Source organism: Chlorocebus sabaeus, chromosome 15 (genome assembly GCF_047675955.1).
Source record: "Chlorocebus sabaeus isolate Y175 chromosome 15, mChlSab1.0.hap1, whole genome shotgun sequence".
In the NCBI taxonomy this organism is placed as follows: Eukaryota; Metazoa; Chordata; class Mammalia; order Primates; family Cercopithecidae; genus Chlorocebus; species Chlorocebus sabaeus.
This window is the reverse complement of record NC_132918.1, coordinates 2,066,357-2,081,992: the sequence shown is the minus strand read 5'-3', so window position 1 is coordinate 2,081,992 and position 15,636 is coordinate 2,066,357. Positions and strand designations below refer to the sequence as shown.

General features: G+C 46.4%; 1 protein-coding gene across 3 annotated transcripts in view; it reads left to right on the top strand.

The window, feature by feature from the left end:
- Positions 1–15,636, top strand: part of ITGA9 (integrin subunit alpha 9) — a 384,455-nt gene that overhangs the window by 4,559 nt on the left and 364,260 nt on the right. For 2 of the 3 annotated variants that reach the window (XM_007971773.3, XM_007971776.3), the window contains exon 2: positions 14,981–15,108. In XM_007971773.3, the coding sequence (XP_007969964.3) occupies positions 14,981–15,108 (128 nt within the window). Of the gene's footprint in view, positions 1–3,359; positions 3,379–14,980; positions 15,109–15,636 lie in introns of those variants that run through there. The other variant, XM_037988454.2, reaches the window with a different exon arrangement.

The window sequence follows — 15,636 nt, the reverse complement described above, 5'->3', positions numbered from 1 at the left end:
TCCCCGTGTAAGTGTGGGGGTGATCTTGGTTTTCCCAGCCCTGGTGATTGAACCCAGCTCTGTAGCCATATGACACTGAGCACAGAGCCCCAGACCCAGCTTATCTCAGTATACCTGCTTGAGTGGTCCTGCTGTCACTGTGCTCTGGGCAGTGAGAACTGTCCCCATGGCTATATGGACTAGAATATCCCGGACAGTGTTCCAGATGACGTTTGTATCAGTTGGGATACAAACATGCAAGTTACTCAGTTTTCTTTTTTTCTAATAACACCCAGAGTGTGTCTGCTGGTCCAGAGCTAGCTTCCTCTCCTATAGCTCCTACTGCCTGAGTCTTCTGGCATCCTTTGAACAACAACAGTAAGTGCCAGGGAACATGGACAAAGCCGATTTCTGTCCCCTTCCTTTAGACATGGACCAGTTCCTCAGCTGCAGGGCTGACAACTGTAACACCCTGTGATATAAATAAATGCGGCCTGGCTGGCGTGCAGCCTCCAGAGCGGACGTCTTTCACACTCCGCCCCATCCCCTCCTCCTTCGCTGCCCCAGACGCCCCGGAGTCCAAAGTGGTTGGGTGCACTGGCTTCCTTTCTGGAGACGTGCTTCCTGCTCCCTCTCCTGGGACGCATCAAGACGGCTGCGCTTAGGCACAGAGCGAGTGCTCGGAAATGGAAGATGTGCTGGGCTTTTTGCTTTGTTAAGGTTGTCAGAGTGTTGTTCAGTGAGGAATAGGAGACAATTCCAAGCCAAGGAGAACCTAACATCCTCAATTTGCATGAAGGTTGAGAATTAAAAGAACAAGCTAGACAGTTCTGGTGAGCTAGACAGTTCTGTAGTCGCCACTAGCCAGATACATTGCTATGTAAATTAACTAAAAATAAAATTTAAAATTCAGCTTCTCAGTTGCACTTGCCACATTTCAAGTACTCAGTAGCCACATGGGGCTAGTAGCTACTGTATTGGCCACAGCACAGAGAAAACATTTTCATCATCATGGAAAGTTCTACTGGGCAGTGTGGGTTTAGAGCAATGATGTAAGTCTTAAAGGGCTAGACAAGGATCAAAAGGAGAGGTAAGAAAAAGAAAAAACAAAAGCAACCCATAGCATATGTGAGTACTAAAACTGAAACGGGTGCTTCCATCTAACTAAAAATTATTGCCTGCTGAAGAGGTTGAATTGTCTTTCCACTCATAAAACACCGCAGGGCCTGATCTGTATTTAGGGCTGGGGGTTCAAGAATGAAAACTTTTTGCTCACAATCTGACAGATAGGTGAGAAAATTGTGGGGTTTTAGTTGTGTGTCTCAAATGAAATTTAAGATATAGGCTCTGATGGGGGAGAGGCTCGCCCTCAGGCAGGCATGGGTTATTCAGAGGGGCAGAAGAGAAACTCCTGTGCAGGGAAACATTTAGAAGGGGAGCCCTGGGATCATAGGCCCTGCTGCCCCCGGCCCTGCCAGTCTTGCTGAGGAAACACCCAGAAATGGTGGTGGGAGCCCTGCCTTCTCATAACCTCAGTGGTGAGCATCTTTGCAGAGTTCCTCTGTCCTGTGCCAGACTCTAGGGGAAGGTGTAGGTCCGCTTCCTCGTTGGAATTTTTCTGGGGAAATGGCATTTTCAGACCTTGTTCCTGGTCCTCACTCACCCTGCAGAACCTGCTTTCTCAAGCTCTCAAGAAGGGACAGCACATATATGAGGCCTGAGTTCCAAGGGGATGCAAAAAGCATCTTCTCAGGGTTTCTGGGAAATTTCTCTGAAGATCTGGAGAAGCTGGCAAGGGTGCTGTTTTCTGAGCTAGTGCTGAATGCTGGCTGGGGGCAGAGGCAGCTGTCTTGCCCAGTGGAGAACCTTCCAGGGCAAGAAGACAGTCTTGTCTCAACCTGTCATTAATGACCCTGAGTGTGAGAGTGTGAAGGGCCAGGCCCCAGCCAGCTCTGATTCCCTGGTGACATGCTACTGTTCAGGAAATGGTCTCCTGATAACTTCTATTGTGATTTGTCCAGGGAAAATGTTGTTTTTGCATTTGTTAAAAGCAGCCATGGTATTCTCTGAAATTCCTTGCTTTCAAAGGGTTGCATGTAATTTTAAGAACCAAAATGAGTTTCGTCAGATAGTATCTGCTGGGTATCTACAAGAGGTCAGATGCTTTCACAGGCGTAGTCTTTGTGGCATCCTAGTGAGTGGTTTCCAGTTTGCTATTTGGGGAACTGAGGCTTACAGAGTTACACGCCTTGTTCAAGGCCCACCCCAGCCTGAGAGATCAATGCACATTCACTGGGGGCTTGTGTCAGTTTGCATCCTCTAGGAAGCAGATGCTAGGACAGAGATAGGAGTGTGAGAGAATTGTTGGGGCTGAGTATTGCCTGTGAAATAGAAATGGGGCAGTTGGATGGGGCAGAGAGAGCCTCTGACTCTATGCAGATCTGATTAAAGTCTCAGTCAACTCAACAGGGACCACTGGGCAGAAATGGCTGTCCTCTGCCAGGGTCAGGCATTGGCTGGAGCTGTCTGGAAAGAGCACAGCCTCAGCTGGAATCCTGCAGCAGATCCCAGGAAAGCTGCAGCTGGAGGCTGTCACTGACGGTCCCCCTTGCAGCTGAACAGCATGAAGTGACCCACGCCTCGATTGATGCCCTGGAGCCCGCCATGCATGAATCACTGTGTTGGGAGGGTGTGAGGTGTGCTCCTTGGCCTGTAGTGTGGCTGGGAGTCATCTGTCTTTGTTCATACCTCTGTAATCAGTGTGTGGAGTGTTAGGATTGACAGTAGGGCCATTGGAACTGGCCCAGAAACAGAATCCCGAGCAATCTTGCCACCAGCTGACTGATAAGGTGCTTCTTTCTGATGTCGGAGAAGTCACAGGTGATGGATTTCAGAAGAAAGGAGCTCTGCTTTACACTGAGCCACCGAGTTCTCTGAACTGCAAATCCTTTTAGCCAAGTGGATTTGGTGATCAACCAAAGCAGAATAAAATGTTTTATCCCAACCTTCCTTTTTGCCAGAGGGAGTCCTAGAAAGCCAATGTAAGTCCAAGATTGGGAAAAATCTACAGTCTTTGAAACCACAGGCTCACTTGGTCCATCAATGTCTGCTCTGAGCAAAAAGGACTTCTGTGATGAGTTTAAATTAGCGACGGAAGCAACAATACCACCACTAGCAGCAACAGTGTATCTTTGAATATTTAGTAGATGTCAAGTGCTATCTACAAAGGTACTCACATTAGCTTATTTAATACTCCCAACAGTCCTTTCAGCTGGTAGCCATTTGGGCTGCCATAACAAACTGTTATAGGTTGGGTTGCTCATAAATGACAGAATTTATTTCTCACAGATCTAGAGCCTTGGAAGTCCAAGATCAAGGCCCTAGCGGATTTGCTGTCTGGTGAGTGCCTGTTTCTTGGTTCATAGTGGTGTCCTCACTCTAAGCTCACACGATGAAAGGGGTGAGGGAACTCTCCGGGGCCACATTTATAAGGGCACTAATTCATTCATAGGTTATATCCTCATGACATAATCACCTCCCAAGGTCCCCACCTCCAAATAACATTACCTTGGGGTGAAGATTTCAACATATACATTTTGAGGGAACACAAGCATTCAGTCTGTAGCAGCTGGCTATCATTTTATCCCTATTCATGGAGGGGAAGCTGAGGCACAGAGGCATCATTGCCCAAGTTATATGGCTAATGAGTTGTTGAGCACAGGCCTGTGCCTTTGTCCACCCAGGCTGACTGCCTCTCAGGAAGTCAAGAATCTGAGTTTGGGGGGAAGTCCCCAACTCAGGGAGCTCAAACATCTGTCTTGTGAATTTCTGTTCTGCCTGCTTTCCTGGAAAAGTTATTGAATTGAAATAGTAGTAGCTTCTGTGCAGCTCCCTTTGGGGATGCTTATTCATGACCCACTGGCTATTCTTGGCGGGATGCAAGGGTTCTGTTTTCTGGAGGTGTTTGATCACTGAGTGAACAGGGACCCAATGATTCTGCCAGGGACATTTGAAGGGCCTCCTCTCACACCAAGTCTGTCTGACATTAAGACAGAAATGTCCTAGGAAAGATGGAGTACTCTGCAGTATTCCATGTATCCCCCTAACCTCCTGGGGCTGCTTTGTTACTATCCCCCCATCCACTCTGAGTTCTACTGGCTCCCACCACTTATTTAGGAAGCTCTGAATTGGGGAAGGTAGCCATGGTGGCCAGTGTTTCAGAATCACTCCTGGGTTTGTAACTTTATTAAAGAGTCAAACTTGCTGCACCACTGGCCAACAATATGTGAGAGGATGATTTGTATCCCCGAATATTTGAACATTTAATAAAAGGCATGAACGGGTACAAAAAATTAGAAAGAATGAGTAAGAATGAGTAAGAACTAGTATTTGATAGCACAACAAGATGACTATAGTCAACAATAATTTGACCGTACATTTAAAAATAACTAAAAGAGTACAATTGGATCACTTGTAACATAAAGGATAAACGCATCAGGTGATGGATACCCCATTTACCCTGCTGTGGTTATTACGTATTACATGCCTATAACAAAATATCTCATGTACCTCATAAATATGTACCTACTACGGGCCCAAATCTTTTTATTTTTATTTTTTGACGGAGTCTTCACTCTGTCACCCAGGCTGGAGTGCGGTGGCACGAGCTTGGCTCACTGCAAGCTCCGCCTCCCGGGTTCACGCCATTCTCCTGCCTCAGCCTCCCGCGTAGCTGGGACTGCAGGCACCTGCCATCATGCCCGGCTAATTCTTTTTTGTATTTTTAGTAGAGATGGGGTTTTGCTGTATTAACCAGGATGGTCTCGAGCTCCTGACTTTGTGATCCACACGCTTCGGCCTCCCAAAGTGCCAGGATTACAAGCATGAGCCACCACGCCCAACCTATGTGCCCAAATTTTCTTAAAAAATAAAAAAGTATGAAACAAATTTCCTCCGTCTTAGCTGATCTCTTGGTGTGTTAAGGTCACCTGGGAGATGCCCTTTCCTGCCCCATCCTATCTAGTGTCAAAGTGCTGTGATATATGCAGACCCCAGAGTAAACTTGGTGTTGTGCAGTACACACCGGTAGGCAGCACTGCAGAGGGTCTTGGCACGTCTTTTGCACCAGGATGGGTCCTAGAGGGTGGATGTTCCAGATAAAACTGAGTGGTGTTCTTCCTGTCTCTACCTTCGTTGAGTCCCCGGTTCCACAGCAACAACCAGATCCATGATTTTTATGCCATAAAAGGGGGCACCGCCGAGATACACAAGTGCCTGGTGGCCAAGAGAGTGGGCTCCAGCATTAGCCCTGCCCCCAGCCTGCCTTACTCAGCCCTCTGCTTAGGAGCTGTGTGATCTTGGCCAATTACTTCAGCTGTCTAAACCTCAGTTTCCTTTTCTGCAAAGAGTAATAAGGGTACATCCCTCATTAGGTTGGTGGGGGCATTAAATGAGATGATATCTGCAAAGCCCAGAGCACAACACAGCATACAGTAAGCCCTTGATAGATGCCAGTAGTTATTTCTCTTGTTACTTGATCTGATTTATGAAACTAACGGTCTTTTTCATCCTGACTTGAGATGCTGAGTTTTCTTTCAGTGTTTTTGTTGATTCATTCATTTATTCACCAAACTTTGAGTGTTGACACTCAGCACTGAAATGAATGAGATATTCTAACATAGACACACTCTTCGTTATGTGTGGCCTCTAACATTTTCGTTATGCTCTACATAAATCTGCATTTTTGTGCATTCATTTACACCCCGTCTGCTTCCAAAAAGGATCTGAGATGGCTACTTTAAATGGAGATCTTTGGGATTGTAAATCCTAGAATTTTGCCTGCCTCTTTCTTCTTTGTGCTCTTGGAAAGCCAAGGAGCAGATGGGAGGCCACCCTTGTTATGGGGAGCTCCAGCTCCCACCCCAGGCTCCAGATAAGTCTAGGAGGTAGGTCTACAGTTCCAAGGTGGGGTACTTTTTTAAAAAAAATGTAAATGTGTTGCCATATTTCTCTTGAAAAGAATTATCACAAGAAACCAACAAGAAGATATCAGGGCTTTTTCTTAGATCTGCCAGAAGTCTGTAATTCGCTCTACCCCTTGGACTTTAGTGTTCACTTGATGCTTTCAGATGTGGAAGGAAAACCTCAGTCCTTTTCCCTTACCTCCTTCTCCAGCTGCCTCCCCTCAGTGTGTCTGTCAAGACCTGAGCCCCAGGCCAGAGCAGCAGCCTCTGACCCTTCACTCCCTGAATCACAAGCTGGGGACCAATGTCACTCCAAGGTGGGACCCTGCCCCTGTGCCTCTGCTTTTCCCAGCCAGGCATGGACTCCAACTATTTCATTCTCTAACTTAGCATTATGTGGTATGGATTGTGCCCCCTCCCTCCATTGATTTACTCTAACCTAGGCTCTCCAGGATAAAAATTATTATTGCCAGCCTTTTATGAATAGTTCCTATATGCCAGAAGCACTGTGTTCATAGTCCCCTTTATGCAGAGGGGGCTACCACTGCTGAAGCACAGAGAAGCCAAGTCACTTGTCCAAGGTTACCCAGCAAGTAAGTAAATTACAGAGTTGTGCTTTGAACCAAGGTGGGACTGATTTAATGCTAAACTGACTGTTCTCAGGGTTAGCCATGCTGCCCTCCCTACCTCTACCTCCATCAAGGCCCTTTCCAAGGTATCAGGTTTCTAAGGAAAAAAGAGAAGGGCCCTGAAAGGAAAAGGGCTTCTTTAGAGAGCATTTGTATCTGCTCTTGGCCTTGCAGATAAAATACCATAATCTACTCTTGCAAGTCAGGCCATCCTGGGGTGCATGGTCCCCCAAACACTTTTATCTGCCTTTTCCTTTTGTGCCTCGTCACTGCCCTGGGAGGGGGATCATGCATTTGTTATTATTCTTGTTTTAGAGAAAAGGAAAGGAAGGGTCAGAGTGGCCAGGGGACTTGTCCAAGGTCACATAGCTGTAGCTGGCACACTCCTGGGTGTGACTTCAGGTATGCTCTTCAGGGCTTATTCTACCACTCCACCATGCCTGTCCCATCTCAGGGCCCTCAGTAAAAGTCTGTGGTCCTTGTTGGTGGTGAGATTCCTTTGAGGCAGGGAAAGGAGACCAGGTAGCTAGAGGAGCCATAGCAATATTTGTCAGCTGCATAGTTGGATAATTGGTTTGGACTTAGCAGGAATTAGTGGGCGATGCAGTTACTATGGTCCAGATTCCTTCAGAAGTGGCATGCCTTAGCTTGATCATGTATCTGTTTTCTATCACCACAATATTGCTGCATAACAAACCACCCCAAAACTTAGTGGTTTAAATCAACCACCACTTGTAGCTTATTCTGTGGTTGGCAACTTAGGTTGGGTTCAGCTGGGTGGTTCTTCTGTTCTCTGCAGGACTCACTCATGCATCTGTGGTCAACTTCTGGGTTGGCTGACTGGCTGGCTGGCAAAGGATGGCTTCAGCTGGAAGGACTTATTTGTGCTCCATGTGTCTTTCATCCTTTTGCAGCTAGCCTGGGCTTGTACACATGGTGGTTGGGTAGGGTACCAATAGAACAATCAGAAGCTTGCATGATTTCTTGAAGCCTAAGCTCAGAAGTCGAACCATGCCCCTTCTGCCACATTCTGTTGGCCAATGTAAGCCACAGGGCCAGCCTACATCAAGACGAGGCAGAAACACATTTCATATTTTGATAAGAGAAGCTGCAAAGTCACACTGAAGAGAGCAGGGATACAGGAAGGGTGGGGAATTGTGGCCACTTTTGTAATATATTACTGGTGGTGAAAGCATCCTGGCCATCCCTGAATTACTGTGACAGTCTGAATAAATTCCTGCCCAGCACACCAGAAAAGGGACCAAGGTTCTATTAACCTAAATAGCAAACACAGAGAGAAGCTCTCTAAAGGAAAATGTTTACTCAGGAATAGGGCATTGCAGTAGGAATACATGTGTCGCAGTAATCTGTGTGCATATTCAGGGAGGTAAAGGAAAACAAAGGCTTTTAAAGGAATAATGAGGATTACTTAATTGTTTTGAGATAATTATCCTTGGATACAATGATCAGTAACAAGGGTGGCACCAGTTTGAGGTTGGACAGAGTTGCTAGGTAGATTTCCTCGCAGAAGGTTTGTGTGTGTGTGTGTTTATGTGTGTGTGTATGGTTGTGATGGCCTTTGTGCAAGATTGTGTTTTTGCAGATTTTTTTGTGCTAGTTCTTGTTGTCAGTTATTTATGCATGAAAACTTTTCCTTCATGGCTTCCCACAGCTCTGTTTATCAGGGTTTTTTTTTTGAACACAGTGACTCCATTTTGATTCTGACAACGTTTGCAATTCTAAGGATCTATGAGCTCTTGGGTGCTGCCAGGATTTGGAGCTGGGATGAGTTCGGTGTCAAGGTATTTGGCCTACTACTGCCCAGCAGTCTAACATTTCTTTGAACACCTACTTTGTAGCAGGCACTTTGCTGGGTGCTTTATAAACAGTCTTTTGCTTAACCTTACAAGAAACATCCTTAGGTACACGTTTATTCCTCCTGTTTTACAAAAGAGGAAAACTGAGGCTCGGCGTAGTTAAGACACTTGTCTAAGAGACACAGCTTGTCAGCAGTAGAGGCAGAGTTTAAACCCTGTGTTACTGCCTGTGCTTCTTACGCTTTATCACCATGCATAACTTTCCTACAAAGCTTAGAAGCCAGGTAGAACTACTGGCTTAAAACCATAGAAAGCTGTCAGTATCTACTGCTTAAACACCAGGAGCCTCAGTTTCCCCAAATTTAAGAAGAGCTTATGAGGCCTTTCAGGTCCCATGGCTCCACTGGGCAAGCATTGGTCCCTAGTGAGTCCCCTCCCTCTGGAAATGAAGAGTTTGGTGTGGTCAGAGGTGGCTCTCCCGACACCAACTCTTCCTTTACTCAAGCCTGGGCTGCTTTCTGCCCAGTAAGGGATGTGGACAATTCCTGGGGTTTCCCCGTGGTGGACACACAGTGAAGAATTTGACTCGTGTAACCAAAACGTAGGCCCCTGGGGAAGCTTTGGCTTTGGGATCAAATGCCCGAAAGCAAACCTAATGGGTTTAAAGTTTTTAATCCCCAGTTGCTGTCCTCGATCTGGCTATAATTTCGCCTGTGGAATCGCTGCTGTGGCATTTGTGGGGAGGGAGGGAATCTTTGAGACACTGTCAGTTCTCAGTCCTGCCCAAGGAGGCAGCTGTGGTTCAGTCCTTTTCTGTCACCCGCTCTCCAGAGAATTTACCTGCAGATTACCCTCAAAACGTGAGACAGGTTCAGAGCGAGGTGGGCGACTGGAAGGGAGCCTTCACAGACAGCTTGACCACACACAGGGAGCTTAGAAAGCGGCTTTGTTGGAAAAATGCAGGGCACTTAAACTGCCACACGAGGAGGGAGTTTGGAGAGGCTGGAAAGAGCATGCCACTGGACACAGACACTCTGGGTTCAAATCCCAGCTCTGCCACTTACTGGCGGTGTGACCCAGCATCTCCAAGTGGAAAACACATGAGAGGCTGCCTGACAGGTTGGCCATGAGCAAGAAAGCACCCTTGTGAACATAACCAGTGTTGGTGGATGAACCGATGCACCCACACTTCCAAAGCACTGCTTATTAAGAGAGGCAAACTTCTGGTTAACACCATGACAGCAGTGTCAGTGCTTTGGAAAAGCAAGGTGATTGAAATTCACCTTTTGAGTCACCTGAGCCTGATGGGGAGGAGAAAGTCTTCTTTTCACTTCCGAACCGCAGCATGCCCTTTGACATGACGGAGCTTCATCACAGTTCTCACTTCAGAGCTGCCCTCAAAGGCTCACTGGGGCTTTCTCAGGTGGGAATTACATATGTGAGCAGCTGGCACCAGAGGGGGCACTGGGTACCTGTTGGTTCTCTTTTCCTCCCTTCAGGCTGGTGTGGGGTGGGTAGAATAGGGCATGGGTGATGTATTTGACTACTGGGGTGCATGCTACAGCTTGGCATTTAACATGGATAACCATCTTAACCTCCTCTGGCCACCTGCTTCCCTATCTGTAAAATGGGGATAATATTAGTACCTCCCGTAGGGTTGCTGTGAAGACTAAATTTGATCCTGCCCATAATGAGCTTTACCCAGCACCTGCACACTCTGTGTGCCTGCTACATGCTGGTTGCCCAAATTAGAAATTTAGAGTCTTGCATTGATGAGAGGACTTTAAAAGGCCTATGAGGCCAGGCACAGTGGCTCAGGCCTGTAATCCCAGCACTTTGGGAGGCTGAGGCAGGTGGATCACCTGAGGTCAGGAGATCAAGACCAGCCTGACCAATAGAGTGAAATCCTCTCTTTACTGAAAATACAAAAATTAGCCGGACCTGTTGGTGTGTGCCTGTAGTACCCAGCTACTAGGGAGGCTGAGATGGGAGAATCACTTGAACCCTGGAGGTGGAGGTTGCAGTGAGCAAAGATTGCCCCACTGTACTCCAGACTGGGTAAGAGAGTGAGACACCGTCTCAAAAAAAAAAAAAAAAAAAAAAAAAAAAAAAAAAAAAAAAAAAAGGGCCTTTGAAGTTTGTGGCATCTTTAACTGGGGATGGGATAGAAGAAGAGCCGTGCTTCTGAAGGGCAATCTTTTCTACTGGCTCCAAATGAACATAGTTTTTTTTACTCAGTTTAGGTGGTTACATAGTACTTCTTAAACTGTTAATCACCTGAGAGCTTGTTAAAATGCACTGATTTAATGGGCTGGGGCCTAAGATTCTGCATTTCCGACAAGTGCCAGGTGTTCCCCATGCTGCTGTTCTGAGGACCACACTTGAAGTAGCAAGCAAAGCAGAGAAGTAGCTTGATGCTTTGTTGATGGCAGCCTGTTGGTGGGGACGCTCAGGCCCTTTTATGTGGTAACTGTAGTGGAAAGGAACATCGTCTTGTCGAGAGTACCAGGAGAGTTGGGGCGATGTTTGAAGTGGCTAGGATGTCTTTTTATAACTCTGCAGATGGCATCTTTTCAGTGGCTTGTTCTGAACTCTGGGCCACGGTAATCTCTTTATCCCTTGGGATCAGCCTGGTAAACAGCCAGCTGAATTAACTTCAGAAAAGACTCACTCATGGGCTGGCCTGCGGTGCAGTCTTGCTGGACGGTGGCCTAGGTACAGAGCAGTGCTGGGCTGTGGAGGAAGCCACGATGTTCTGTACACACATAGATACAAACACATTCCCGTGTGCCACCCCGTGAGTGTCGTGCATGTGTGTGTGCATGCCCCCTTATCTCTAGCCTCATTTTCCATTGCACAGGATTTGGGAAAAACCTTTCGTCTGACCAGCTGATCAGAAGTTTTGAACTGAAAGGTTGTTATCAGGGTTTGAATCAGCCATTGTTGTTAGAACCATTGAGTACCTTGGGCTTGGAAAGAAATAATAATTCAGCAGGTTCCTTTCCACTTTAGATTTTGGTGTAAACTTTGTCCCTCTCAGTCTTGGCTCTAGGCTGGAGGAAACACTGCCTGGGAATTAAGCTCTCCAGGGTCCCCTCCTGCTTAGATAGCCTATGAATCTGTGTCTGTAAATTGAGAGCAATGGCATTATCTGAAATTTCCAGGGTTCCAATGCCAGTTTGGGGGACCCAGTGGAGGGAGGACCTGTTGTTTCTTGCAGCCATTTCCCTTCCCTTGGACATGATGAATTCTCACTCTTGTTAGTTTTTTTGTGATTTTTGTAAAATAAATTACAAGTGGCGACTAGTCACTGTGCTAATGTAAATTTGGAGTTTGTGGGAATTTTTGGACACAGCTCTGTGGCCCTGGGGTTTTTGAGTGGAAGAGGTATTTTATGCTCCCCAAGTCTTAGAACCTGACCTGTGGAAAGGCTGAGGATGTTTCAGCAGTTTAGACAGGGCAAACTGCTAATTCTTCTCACCTGTGAAAACAACTGGTCTTACAGAGTGCAATCCTTGATTTACCTTAGTGGCTCTAAAGCTCAGCCCCCAGAGCAAGGGGGGAAAATTGATCCCTTAATGTGGCTTTCTTCTCACTGGAGTTTTGTTTTGTATGTCATTGTGCATTTGAGTTAGAGCAGACAGACACCAGCCAAACTGCTCTTGTGTGGGTGAGGGAGGCGATGTGGTGTGTTTGGGAAAGTGCTTGCTTTGATTTCCAGAGGGCTGTAGGTTCCAGCCCTACTTCTGCTTGGAAATTCTGCAGTTGTGCCCAGCAAACACCTGGGGAGGAGCATCCCAGGGCATTATTGAGGGGCCACAGGGCAGCCTGGGTTCCTGCACCATTGGGAGCCTTGCTTCTCTCACTCCCCGGTGGGGCATCTTCCTCATGGAATCAGATACAGACCCTCCAAGACTGACCTGGAAGGAGACACTACAGTGAGGGTGGGTCTCCCTGGCTCTTTGTTCCCTCTGATTCTTCAGGTTCTAGGTGTTGAACTCAGGGCAGTGGGAATTAGGATGGGACCCACACACAGCCCATGAACCTTGACACCATGTCTCTGAGCCAGGTTAGTGACGATGTCCCTTGTGATATCTGCCAGCCTTTGCTGGAGTCCCCTTTGAGGGCCTCAGACTTCTGTTGTATGATGTGGAGGCCTTGTTTGTCTGCCCCTTTACCTAGCTGGAGTGTTGCAGCAGGAGCAGCAGCATTCTAAGACCAGGGTGCAGTGAATGACTGAGATCCAAGATGAAGGTGGCTTTCAGGTCAGGGGGAGGGGAGTCTGGGTCAGCTTTCCACATCCCCAGGGAAGCTGTGCAGGGTCATCCTAACTTCTGCTAAACACCTTTTCCACAAACACATAATATATAATGCACTCTATTCCAAGGCATATGGGAGATGATTTATTTCATGATACGAAACCCTTGTGAGGTGAATTCCCTCTCCTTTCTAGGCTGCTGGAAATACGGAACAACGCCCGTTCTCACTGAGCAGTGGCTTGGCATTTTCTACTCTTTGAACATCAGTGTGGATTTTGTTTAAAGTCTCATTGTTCAAGACATTTTCCAAATGGCTCATAGCTCAGCACAAATCGTGCCTGATTAGTATTGTTTGGTATTCTTTGCTATAGATCTTCTGCTGACTACTTTCCAGAAACAATGCACAAAACTGTAGGTCAGAATTATTTTTGTAACATCTGGAGGGGGTCTTACTGCCATTTCCCCCATGTTCTGCACTCACACAGGCCCACACCTGCCTCTTCTGTCTTCTGGGTAGGTCTTGCCCCTGTTCTCCTGTAGCCAGGGGATGCTCCTGCTGGGGATGGCCCAACCTCGGCAGCTTTTCAGTTCAAGATGGAGGATGCAGTGGTTCATTCTTGCTCCTGTTTTGCAGTGGGAGAGAGGATACAGTTTGTAATTCCACATTGCTGCTATTTTTTTTTCCTGTTTGCCCCTAAATGCCCATGCTATGTGTGTGGTGGGGAATAGGAGAAATAGCATCTCTAAATTTTCTATTTGTTATTGAAATGTAACACATCCAGGAAAGTGTCCATATCATATACAGTTATCACAAATTTGTATGTTGCTGAAGTTGAATGACAACATTATCAGCGCCCCCAGCAATCCCCTTCCCTAATTACAACCTCGCTTTCTCCTCTCCAGAGATAACCATTATCCTACCTTCTAATACTATAGTTAAATTTCATCTGCTTTTGAACTTTAGATAAATGGAATCAGATTGTGAGTATGCTGTTGTATCTGGCATCTTTTGTTCAGTATTTTATTTGTGAGATTCATGTCTGTGGTTGCAGTTGAATGCTGTTCATTTGTTTTCATTGCTGCATAGAATTCTTTTTTTTTTTTTTTTTTTTTTTTTTTTTTTTGAGACAGAGTCTTACTCTGTTGCCCAAGCTGGAGTTCAGTGGCATGATCTCAGCTCACTGCAGTCTCTGCCTCCTGGGTTCAAGCGATTCTCCTGCCTCAGCCTCTCGAGTAGCTGGTATTACAGGCACCTGTCACCATGTCCAGCTAATTTTTTGTATTTTAGTACAGACAGGGTTTCACCATGTTGCCCAGACTGGTCTTGAACTCCTAAACTCAGGCAATCTGCCCACCTCAGCCTCCCAGTGCTGCATAGAATTCTGTTGTATTGCTGTACCATGATTTACCTACCTATCCACTGATGGGCCTTTGGGTTTCTTCTTGTTTTGTTTTGTTTTGTTTGATATTGTGTATGCAGCTTCAAACATTTTGCATGTCTCCTGGTAGAAATGTATGCATCTCTATTAGGTATAGTCCTAGAAATGGAATTACTGGGTCAAAGGGTAGGTGCATGTTCAGCTTTATTAGGAACTGTTGATTAGTTTTCCCAGTGGCTTTAACGGCTTATACTCCCACCAGCAGTGTATGAATGTTCTAGTTACTCTATATCCTTGTCAGCACTTGGCATTTTCAGTCTCTTTGGTTTGAGCCTTCTGGTTGATATGAACTTGAATTTCTCTGATAACTAACATAGTTGAGCACCTTTTCATGCATTTATTGGCCATTTGGCTTCTTTTGTGAAGTATCTATGCTTGTCTTTGGCCTATTCTATTGACTTGTCTGTATTTTTCGTATTCATCAACGAGGAGTTTTTAAAATAGATTTTGGATAGGAACCTTTTGTTGGTTGTACGTGTTCCCACCCATCCATCACAGTCTCCTGGGTAGCTGGGACTAAAAGCGTGCACTGCCATGTCTGGCCAGTTTTTTTTTTTTTTTTTTGTATTTTTTGTGAAGGTGGGATTTGCCATGTCACCCAGGCTGGTCTGGAATTCCTGGGCTCAAGCGATCCACCCACCTCAACCTCTCAAAATGCTGGGATTACAGGCATGAGTCACCACACTCAGCCTCCTTAAGCTTTAATGTGCCTGGGGAAGATCTAACAGGTTTCACTTTAGGACCTCTCCCCCAAGCCTACACAGAAAAGTATAATAATATGATTTTCAAAGCAAGCGCTCAGAGAGCCCACCCGTGGTTCAGTGAATACTTAGCCATCTGCCTCCTATTTTCTTACCCTAGGTTGTGACAGAATGCCTTTTTCTCTTGCTGCAGGGTCCTTGTAGGTGCACCAAAGGCAGATTCCAAATACAGCCCTTCAGTGAAGTCTCCTGGGGCTGTGTTTAAGTGCCGTGTTCACACCAACCCTGACCGGAGATGCACCGAACTGGACATGGCTCGAGGTGGGTGACCATTACTGCTGTGATGGAAATAGATTCTGTATCCTTACACCTTGCTCATCTTCTTCCCAGGATGGCCTGATCATTCACCCACCCATCCATCCTTCCCTCCTTCCCTCCCTCCCTCTCTCCAACAAACATGTATTGAGTACGTAATAGTTATTAAGCACTGGGATACACCAATGAACAAAACAAACAAGGATCCTGCCATCCCGAGCCCCATAAATTAGTGGGCAAAAGAGATATTAAGACAAGTAATTGAGAGAGAAAAGACCAGAGGGAAGGTGAGTATTTGATTTGATCTAGATTGGAGGTTCAAGAAAGGTCTGGGACCTTTCGACATGATTGGAAGGATGCATAGTCGTTAGCTGGGCAGGTGCAGGAAGCACAACCTCCAAACAGAGGTGCCATTTGGAAGCACAGAGTGAGGTTGTGCAGCTGGAGAGGGAGCCAGGAGAGTGGAGCACAGGAGGGCAGCAAGGCAGGCTGGGGCCAGGCCATGTGGGAAGGTGCCGGAATTTTATTCTGTAT